The sequence below is a fragment of the Musa acuminata genome, chromosome BXJ1-4 (assembly GCF_036884655.1).
Source record: "Musa acuminata AAA Group cultivar baxijiao chromosome BXJ1-4, Cavendish_Baxijiao_AAA, whole genome shotgun sequence".
Lineage (NCBI taxonomy): Eukaryota > Viridiplantae > Streptophyta > Magnoliopsida > Zingiberales > Musaceae > Musa > Musa acuminata.
Window position 1 is genome coordinate 38,297,501 of NC_088330.1, and position 10,000 is coordinate 38,307,500.

Below are 10,000 nucleotides of genomic sequence, written 5' to 3' on the forward strand. Positions count from 1 at the left end.
AAACCATTCGAGTTGTGTTGCATTCTTTCGGTGCATATATAGACAGATCTGAGTGCAGTTCATCCATTTGCTAGGCAGACAAAGCTTCAATTCTTGGCGACGCAGTGCGATACCTCAAAGAGCTTCAAGGAAGGGTGAAGGCCCTGGAAGACCAGAACATGGAAAGGACTGTCGAGTCCGTCGTCCTCGTCACGAAGGCTCAGCTCTCTGCTGATGACGATGGTGGCTCGTCCTCTGATGAGAACTTCGATGGGCAACCATGGCAGAAGCCTTTCCCTGAGATCGAAGCAAAGGTTTCCGGGAAGATGGTGCTCGTGAGAATCCACTGTGAGAACCGCAAAGGAGTTCTTGTGAAGATCTTGTCCGAGATCGAGCACCTCAACCTCACCATAACCAACACCAATGTCATGCCATTTCTAGGCTCCTCCATCAACATTACAGTGACAGCACAGGCAAGACCTATCTTTCCTGTTCTTATAAGCTTGATCTCTACAATAAACTTCAACCAGTTCACTTCTCTTGATGTAACAGATAGAAGAGAAATTTTCCATGACAGCGAAGGATCTTGTGAGGAAGCTAAAATCTGCTTTGACCTAGAGTCAATGTGTGAGGAGACTAAAGGAGTTTGTGGTGTTCTCTCTTGTCAGTAGACTCGGAAAGCCAGAACTAATAGGTGGTACTGTACAAGTTTAGTACTTGAAGAGCTCCTTCTTTCTTATGGTCAAGAAAACTAAGTCATCTCTCTCTAAGATTCTCTATTACCACTGCTCGCACTTTCCTGCAACTTGCTTCGGGTATATTATTTGCATGGTTGATTCTACAAGCTCTCTCTTAGTGTTTATCCACAGCGCAGGGGTTATGCACAACAATTTTGGTGTTTCATTTTGGTTGTGAATGCTGCTGGCAGATGGCTTGATGGGGATCAAAACTTGTAGTGATTCCAATGTCCATGTTGCAGATCCTCATTTCATATTTCTTGTTTGCCTGCAGCTAGCTTTCTTGTACTTTATAGATACCATGACAGCTTGTCACATGTAGCTGTGCTTCTTAGGAAAATTCCTAGTAGTAATTATCCAAATAAAGATCACAATCTTGTAAAGAACAACTCTCTATAATAATAGAGGGGAAAAAACAATCATTTCTTTTGTTTCTTCTTGTCTGTGATCACACATATGTTTGATCACTTTTACTAGTACTTACAATGAGGGCATGGATCATCCTTTGATGAGCAACCAATGAATGCAGTCGTAGGGAAGCAACCATTGCCTTCTTCTCTTTGTTCCAACTGAAAGAGTCAGCAAACCATTCGAAATGAGCTTCCCGCTGGTCTTTTTCATCATCAGTTTCCTTGATTTCTCTTAATGAAACCTTGCCTAACCACTCTTATAAAAAGGTCTTTTTTTTATAACATTTTACAGCTCGATTATTAGGAAGAATATTTTCTTTCTAATAACATTTAACAACTCTATTATTGGGAAGAATATTTTTTATTTTAATGTGACAAGAATATTCAAGACCGGTAAAGATTTTAACGATTTATCGTAAAGTTCACTTATCCTTATTAGAAGATATAATATGATTCCTATATCTGGTCATTGAAATGTATCTTTTATTATTATTTTTGTTTTCTACACTGAGAATTTATCTCTACCATATAGTATACTAAGTAGGGTAACCAAATCCAATAAAGACTAGAGATTTTTCTGGTGAACAGAGATATTTCTGATGAAGACTAATAAGTGCCTAAAGCACTGATCTAATGAAACAATCACTTGAATTCTTTTTCTCTGCAACAACAAAAAACATCAAAATTAGTAATTGTTATTGCCAAAACTGTGTTCAAATAGTTCATTTTCTGTACACTTATTTAAACACTGTCCAACATTGTTCTTCCATCCTCGACTTTATTACGATGCCCATGAAACCTACAACTACAAATTAGCATTGGCCAGACTAACTTCGCCCCAACTTCTCCACAAGATTTTTCTCAATCTGCATTCTTTTATTGACCAGCACGGTGTACTTGGAGAGAAGGTCAGCATCGCCAGCGGGGAACGCAAGCTTTGCACTCAGAGATGTTTTGTCAAGCTTGTCCCCATACAAACATGAGATCGGCACAAATCGACCTTCCTTGTTGCACAACCATCCATGAGCAGCCCTTAGAGCTGCTCCCAAGGAAGCAGAATCTGGGGAACAAGACAGAAGATTACTCATCATAAAAAGACAATAGAAAATGATAAAAATTAAGCTCATTTATAGGAAAACCATTCTTGTTGCACATAAAACTAAACTAAAAGCAAATAGGCACTAAAACAGACCTGCAACCTGAATTAGCAACCTAGTTGCCAAGAAGGTAAAATCACTAAATAATTATTACATTGTCGGTTTAGATTGTCCTCTTGTTCATATGGTTCTTGTGTGATACTTGATGTTTCAAGAAAAGCGAGAATTAATGAAGTGAAAGTTTCCATAATTCTATATTAATTCAGCCTGACATATTTGTAGTCCTGAAGTTAAATAATATGGCATCATAAAGACTGATTGCATAATAAAGTCCAGCTGATAAAAACCCTATGAACAATTGTGACAAGAATGTTTCACCACATAAGATTGGCAAGGTCATAAACAATTGCTTGCTAGCATCAGAATGCTTTAAGCTACATATTAGGAATTAATAACTTAAAGGTGACATTTTCTTTATTGTGATTGAATGATGTATCACTTGCATGTCTCATGATAACTCTTAGATATATGCCGCACCCTTTCACAACTTTTAGCTATCCAAACACCATCCACAAAGGTCTACCATAAGTTACAGAAATTCGCATGCTTAGTCATACAGAACTGAAATCCATACAATGGAAGATAAATGTGTAAAACATGTGGATTGAAGAGGTTTCCACAAGTATATATTAAATGCATTACAAATAACAGGTGAGAAGTACAGGAAGAATTCTATATTTTCAAAAATTAAGTAATTAACTAAAAAGCAAAGGCACAGATCCATAACATTTAGAATGGAATTTCATTCTACTGTTTCTTTTTCACATTTGAGCAAATATATCAGTGATTTACAATCGTTGATAAAAGGTCCAATAATTAAAGTGTTAGCTACGAATTACTTACATAATAGTAATCAGAATCACAAAATAAACATATCAAATTTGCATCAATTCTCAGCCTGTCATTAAATAAAACAATTATATTTGATGCCAAGATTTATCTTCAGCACTTCTATCTTGTTTTCTGTGTCAGGAGCTGGGGTTGTTCTAATTATGCCTGGCTGACAAAAGCTACTTGGGTTACTGATTACCCATTAATTGGTTTGGCCACATCTACCCACAGTAATAGTCTCTTTGATCCTTACGAATATAGTAAAATTATAAACAGCTGAGATAGGAAAGAGAAACCCAAAAGACTCATAAAATCAAACTAAATAGCAAAAATTATGTCAAAATTGCATAAACACAAATGTAGGTTACCTAAGGCAGGCAATAGGCATAACATTAGTACAGCAGAAACTTTTTTTACTTACCAGGTCGTTGTACTGTATAGACTGGGCAACCAAAAATGCTAGCTATTGACTTAAGAATACTCTCATTTTTTGATGCTCCACCAGTTGCTATTATCCTGTTTGGAGGAGTTGGCATACCAAACCTCTCGGCATGACCTCGCATTGAAAGAAACTGGCCTTCTATAATTGCACGCACCTACATCAGTAAGTTGCCATTCAGATTAGCATCCCATAGGTTATCTGTTGACTTTCAAAGATTACTATGATATCTACCAACCTCTGATGCAGGATCAAACTCTTGGACCTCAAGGACTTTTGTCTTGTCTAATGAGTCAACATTTTCGAGCACATAACGATGAAATCCAACTTTATACATATTATACCATGTCAGAATACAATTCAACAAACTACATTTGAAAATTAAAGAACCACAGAAGAAATTACATAATGCAGGAAATAGATGTAAGTTGTCAATTACCTGGGAGGGGAGGCAAAATCTCATGCTCTTTGTAGTAGAATCCTAATTTTCCGCCTGTTAGAAAACAATAACAACAAGGCTAAGAAGATTTCAACAGAAAATGCAAATTTGTTTTCACTAGTATGTTAAAAGGCATAAGAATTAAAATGATATATGTAAAACAGAAGCTGGTTCACGCACATTGAACTCGAAATAGCAGGGTGATGTCTATAGTTCTGTTCTCCTAAAGGAGAGCAGTAGTTCAGATAGTAAGATATCTTCCAGAAAAAATGAACATTAAATTTATAACTTATAAGCATATCATAACAAAGAATTTAAGAGAAAAATGTGCTGCAAAAAAGCAAGTAATCCTATCAACATGCCATAATCAGTAGAACTTATCGACATTGCCAATTGCCCTATATCGATTGATGTAAATCTCAAGCATAATTTTCCTAATATCTAAGGTCTCCAATCCACTTCCATGAGAATGAACCAAAAGTAAGAGTACAAAAGACAAGCATAAAATTAACAGCATTATCCGAGAATAAGCAAATACCATTTAAAGAAGGTGTTCTCTCCAAATACTTGTTGAAAGTGTCCCAAGAGCTTTCTGCACACCGATTACGCACATCTGTGCCCATGTCCAAATCATGAAGTTAATTATGATTTAACTTGGAGGCATTTCCAGATTAAAGAATATGTGAACACTCAAAAGCAACACCTTCTCGGGTAAGTGAACCATTTTTATAAACCAACATAACCATATAGCAATTTGGATCAACAGGGTTTGGAAACACATGTCCTTCTAAACTGGGCTGAGGCTCACTAGTTATTCCAAAGACCTAAACAACCAGGAGCAAGGAAATAGTCAAAGACAACAGAAGTCATCCTGTGTTAGTCTGTGCATTCTGTAGCATCCCACGAGAGAAAATTCAGAAATGGCAACTTACTGTATCACTAGTTCCAAGACTAATAGCTAGATCGCCAGGAGTATTGAGAGTCAAACCTGTGCAGCACCCAGAAAAAGGTTAAACCGATAAATTGTTTTAAATGTGTTTCAAATCCTATACAACCTTGATTGTAGAGAATACAGCGACACATCACCTTCATATTGGTTTGGAAGTGAGTGTAACTTCCAAATGAAATCAAATAAGGAAAGTGGCCATAAGGATATAAGAGATATTACAATTTAAAAAATGGGAAAATTACAAGACTGCCACATATTCAGGCTGATCTCTACAAACTGGGTTGTAGAGGATACTCACTGTCCTTTGCAAATAATCTATATATCATAATGCACCACTATAACCATGCAGCATTAAGAAGTCGGTGATACTGACACATGCAAGCATAGGATAAGTCACACACCTGCAAGACTATTTGGATTGTCTCCGGACCACTGAATAACTAAACAACTCTTTTGAAAGTGGAACCTGCAAAGTTCAGTGCAATTAATAAATGGCAGAATTCTGGTTGATATCGACTCTTGCAAATTTATCGTTCAGAACAACTTGTGGCAAGGAAAGATGTGAAGAACTATATTTAAAGAAAAAATTGGCAAATAAAATTAACCATACATTAACATTTTTTAAAATAAAAAATTCCAAACTCTAAGATGAATTTAATAAATTCATATCTGAAGCTAATTTATTAGGCATAACAGAAAAATGATAGTTCTAACTCAAACTGGTGAGTGTCCTCAACCAATCTCAATTACTGATATTGATGCAGAGCAGATAGAAGGTAAAGCCAGAAATATTACAAGCCACCATTTGTAACTTCCATCCTTCAATTTGACATAGGGCATATAAAAATCGTAAAAACATTACAGTTCAACTGAAAGCAGATGAACAATGACAACATCCCAAGTATGAATCTACACAAATACAAAATTAATCAGACCAATGAGATTACCTCTCAGATATGAATATATCAAACCAGCAATTACCTCTCAACAAAGTATGAAGATATCAAACCAGCAACCGCATGAGCAGGTGCCAAGTGTCCAAGCTTTTCCTCCAAACCTGGTGCTGTAGCCTACCAACAAGGTATTATCAGTTGTTACAGTTATAATTGTCTCATTTTAAAAACAGAGACTAATATTAATAGAAAAAACCTCCAAAATAGTCTTTGACCAGACACGCTGTTTGATATCCATCAAATTCATCCCTGCTCCGTCAGTTTCATCAATACTAGCATAGTTTCCAATTAGAATGGAAGCAATAAAAGAACTAACAAGAGAGATTCTCTCTGTGTCATTATAAACATCTGGTTGTGTTTGATATATCTTGCGTATCTGAGGCCCAGTATATCTCTCATAAGCACGAGATCCTGTAAGTTTTGATAACTCTAAAGCACCACCAACAGCTTTCTCTAGTTCTCTGCACTGTGATGTAGTACTACTATCCATCCATATGGGTGACTCCCTCACCGAAAAAGCATCTTCCAGTTGACTCCGCAATGGCTTCTTAGGATCCAAAGAAGTTAATATGGCTTTACCATGCTTGTTCCAGTACACACTTCCATGCTGTTGTCCACTCCCTGATATAGCCACTACTTTACCATAGTCCACTTTTGATTTCAGTTTCTCAAGTAAGACATCCAGAGCCTCCACCCACATCAAGGTAGGAGAAACAATCCTACCATTTCCAGAAGGGTCCCTGTATACCCCATCTTTGGTCCTATAGTGTGGCAGTTCAGTATCAAAATGCACACTCTCCGAATCGACAATAACAAGGTTGCCATCCAACACGGTAGCCTTAAGTGACCTGAATTGATTTTTTTGGCAATGACTTAGACTATTCGGAAAGGGAAACTATTACAAGAACAAAATAGTAAATTCTGAAAAAAACATGAATTAGTTCCTTGGAACTTGATAATCATCAATTTTATTTCTAACTTAAACAAAGATAACAGGAAAATAAAACATTCCACCTCCAATATTCAAAGAGTTTCTAAAGTCATTAGTTCATTAGAAAATCACAAACAACACAACGCATTACAATCTTGGTAAGAATAGATTAAGTACTTGACTCAGTTTCATGATCAGCATCTCTCGACTACTAATTCAATAAGAATACAATATACTCCTGATAACCCGATCTTAAAAAAGTTCCACAGGCGGTTGAGGTATAAGTACATTGAATATCTCAATCGGTTTCGTGACTAAGACCTCTTGGACATACTGCAAACGAGTAGCAAGCCTTCTCAAGATCCAAGATTTGGGTATCAAAATATCACCTTTTCTGAAAATACCAGATAATCTCATTATAGGAAAACCAAACATTAATTAGATCCCCTTACTTCCATCCCAAAGAACATCAAACGCGAAAGCCCTAATTCCAGGCGGGACGTCATCGGAACAAAATCCTAAATCCCGAACGCGAGCACTGAGCATTCCATTCGAAACTTTGATTAGGTAACCACATGACTAAATTCACAGCAAATAAGCACGAAAGATTTCAACTTTACGACAATCCTACAGATTCAAAACAAAGACTTTCTGGAAAATGTCAGAGACGGATGTGGAAGAAGGCACATACTGGGTTGAGCTGTCGAATCCGAGGAAAAGGGCGTCGCTTGGGAGCAAACCAGCCATGGCGAAGCCTTCTCGATCTTTCGATGATGGAAGCAAATGTGTGCGTGAGGAAGAGAGATGGGGTAAAGGTAGGAGACCCGATGGATTGTGGGGTGAATTTTATCGAGCAAACGTAGATATTTCGAAACGGTAAAATATTAATTAGAATTGGATAAGATTTGGGATTTGGGGAACGTTTCGGGAGTGAAAAAAAAGGACAAGAAGCGCAACGTTTCTACCCGTCTTTCACCTTACTCACACGGCACGAGTACAAATTGATAGTTTTAGTGGGCCCCGTCAAGATCTCCAATCGTTTGTCTTACCCACGGGTAAGAACTGATGAAAATTGGTGAAAGAAAACGCAATTCTGGAGGCGTAAACTTCTCCGAGCAACAGTTTTGGTGCCGAAGTTTGATTACCCAATCAGCTACCTGCCTAATGATTGAAGAAATCAAATGGGGCCAACTGCACCAAATCGTGATATGGAGCACCTATCTCTAATAAGATCACGAGTGGAGAAAAGGAAAGATTAGGGTGGAAGGATTTTAAGATAAAGGAAAAATTGGAAGCAGATTAATTTGGAGATATGAGAGAGAGAGAGAGAGTCCAAAAATAAAAAATATCAATAATATATTTCAAAATAAAAATAATTTATTTGTACCACTTAGGGTAATGAGATGGTACTAATTAATTCATATTTCAATTTATCATCTATTTTTCTTGCCTAAAATCCTCTATTTGCGATGGTTGCTCTTCAACAACTATAAGCAAATCGAAGTTATTATATATCAATAATATTCATATTTTATTATCAGTTTAAGGATTTTTAGGTAAATTGATTAATAAATAAATATTCATATTATCAATAATATACATATTTTTTTAAAGCAAAACCAAACTATTTCATTACTCACCCATTAAGTGGGGCAAGAATTATAATTAAAAGTATTTGGAGCTTTTTCTCCCCAAATATGAACAAAATAAAAATTATATTTTATTGTTAATTATCTTTTATAGAAAATAATAATTATCTCTCAATAATATTTTTATGCTTAAATTAATAATATAATTAATAATAATAAAAATAAAGTTATTATTATTATTGTAAATATTGTAAAGTTATTGGTGATCATACCATATATTAGCATTGGAGGAATTTATGGACAATAGATTATAATTTATTCATCTTAAATAACACAAGCTTTTCAACCATTTTGGTAAAATAACACAACATGAGGCATTATTATTTATTTCTTCCTTAATTTGTTCTTGAATATGTGCAAGTGTGTGCATAAACAAAGGCCACATGTTCTTAGTTGGCCCTCATACCTTGTTCTTGTCTCAAGTTCCAATTTCTGCAATTCAAATGCATAACCCAATCCAAATTGATGATCTTGTTTGATTTGTTAAAGAGTAGGTGGATGTAGTGCCAACTTCACCTAAGCCACATTATCCAAATTGGTTGGGCTAAATCCAATAATAAGCCTATATTTTGCAGATGAAATGAACTCAACATTCTATAGAGAGAGAGAGAGAGAGGGTTAATATACAAAATTTAGAAGTACTAATGCGACCGGTTGGTGTTCACAGTTGAAACTACCTAGCTTGTGATTTGGTGAAACAGTGGGCCCATGTGGGCCCCGATTCCGTCTTCCATGAGAAAGGCTTTTGTCGATCACCTCTCTCGCTCTCTCTCTCTCTCTATTTCTGCTGGTAATCCACCGTAGCAGGAAGCTCTCTGCCCCTCTCCCACCTCTCTGCATCACCGTATGGTTGAAGGGAGACTAGTAAGAGAAGAGAAGAATCCCTGCTCCAGGTATTGTAGCTCCCGATCTTACCCTCATCTCCTCAGATATCAGTGCACCTTTGATCGAGGTGCTTCCTCTTTAGATTGTTTTCTTCCGTCGTCTTTGTTTCTTTCTCCTGTTATTATGAGCTTCTTCTTGGAATTTTTTAGGAAATGATTTGGATTATATACATGAAAAAGATGTAATATTTCTTTCTTTTCTTTGTTTATATGTGGATATGTTGCTCGGGGAGTGCGATTGGATGAAGGTGGTGGGTACGGTTGAAATAAGGATAGGCTCCTGCTTGGGTTCCCTTCTCTTCCACTCTATTTGTCTCTCGCAAGTTGGAATCTTGCTTTCTTTTTTCTTTTAGCTTGCTTTTATCATTTATATCATTAGGATTATATTCCTTTTGCAAGGAAAAAAAAAAGGGTGATTTTCCTTGGTTAGATTAATTAGCTTGAGATGTATCAGGAGCTATTGACCTGGGTGATTCTTGTTCTTGATTTTTCTTTTGGTTTATTTAGGTTCAGATACAGGGGGTGACTCCTCAGGTACTGAAGTGTTTAGCTCTTTGTGGTTGGTCAATCCTTTAATTGGACAGCCTATAGAACTCCCGGGAGCTGTTTTGGGAGATCAGCACCATGATGAGGCAGGCATCT

At 36.5% G+C, this 10,000-nt stretch overlaps 3 protein-coding genes across 6 annotated transcripts in view; 2 read left to right on the plus strand and 1 right to left on the minus strand.

The window, feature by feature from the left end:
• LOC135672598 (transcription factor bHLH18-like) overlaps nt 1–1,066 on the plus strand; it is a 2,316-nt gene extending 1,250 nt beyond the window's left edge. For both annotated transcript variants that reach the window (XM_065181090.1, XM_065181089.1), the window contains exons 4-5: nt 75–452; nt 532–1,066. In XM_065181090.1, the coding sequence (XP_065037162.1) occupies nt 75–452; nt 532–597 (444 nt within the window). In that variant the 3' untranslated portion in view covers nt 598–1,066. The remainder of the gene's footprint in view (nt 1–74; nt 453–531) is intronic.
• Nucleotides 1,067–1,805: 739 nt separating this feature from the next.
• LOC135664721 (xylulose kinase 2-like) lies at nt 1,806–7,684 on the minus strand. Its single transcript, XM_065177039.1, has 11 exons — nt 7,517–7,684; nt 6,091–6,742; nt 5,923–6,011; nt 5,343–5,407; nt 4,925–4,980; nt 4,696–4,816; nt 4,531–4,605; nt 3,993–4,046; nt 3,792–3,880; nt 3,536–3,710; nt 1,806–2,186 (listed from the first exon to the last, which is right to left on the minus strand). The coding sequence occupies exons 1-11, from the start codon at nt 7,570–7,572 to the stop codon at nt 1,954–1,956; spliced, it is 1,665 nt and encodes a 554-aa protein (XP_065033111.1). The 5' UTR covers nt 7,573–7,684; the 3' UTR covers nt 1,806–1,953.
• A 1,547-nt stretch (nt 7,685–9,231) lies between these two features.
• Nucleotides 9,232–10,000, plus strand: part of LOC103982937 (uncharacterized) — a 2,283-nt gene continuing 1,514 nt past the window's right edge. For 2 of the 3 annotated variants that reach the window (XM_009400037.3, XM_009400038.3), the window contains exons 1-2: nt 9,232–9,367; nt 9,866–10,000. The exon at nt 9,866–10,000 is cut by the window's right edge. In XM_009400037.3, the coding sequence (XP_009398312.2) occupies nt 9,983–10,000 (18 nt within the window). In that variant the 5' untranslated portion in view covers nt 9,232–9,367; nt 9,866–9,982. The other variant, XM_065177045.1, reaches the window with a different exon arrangement.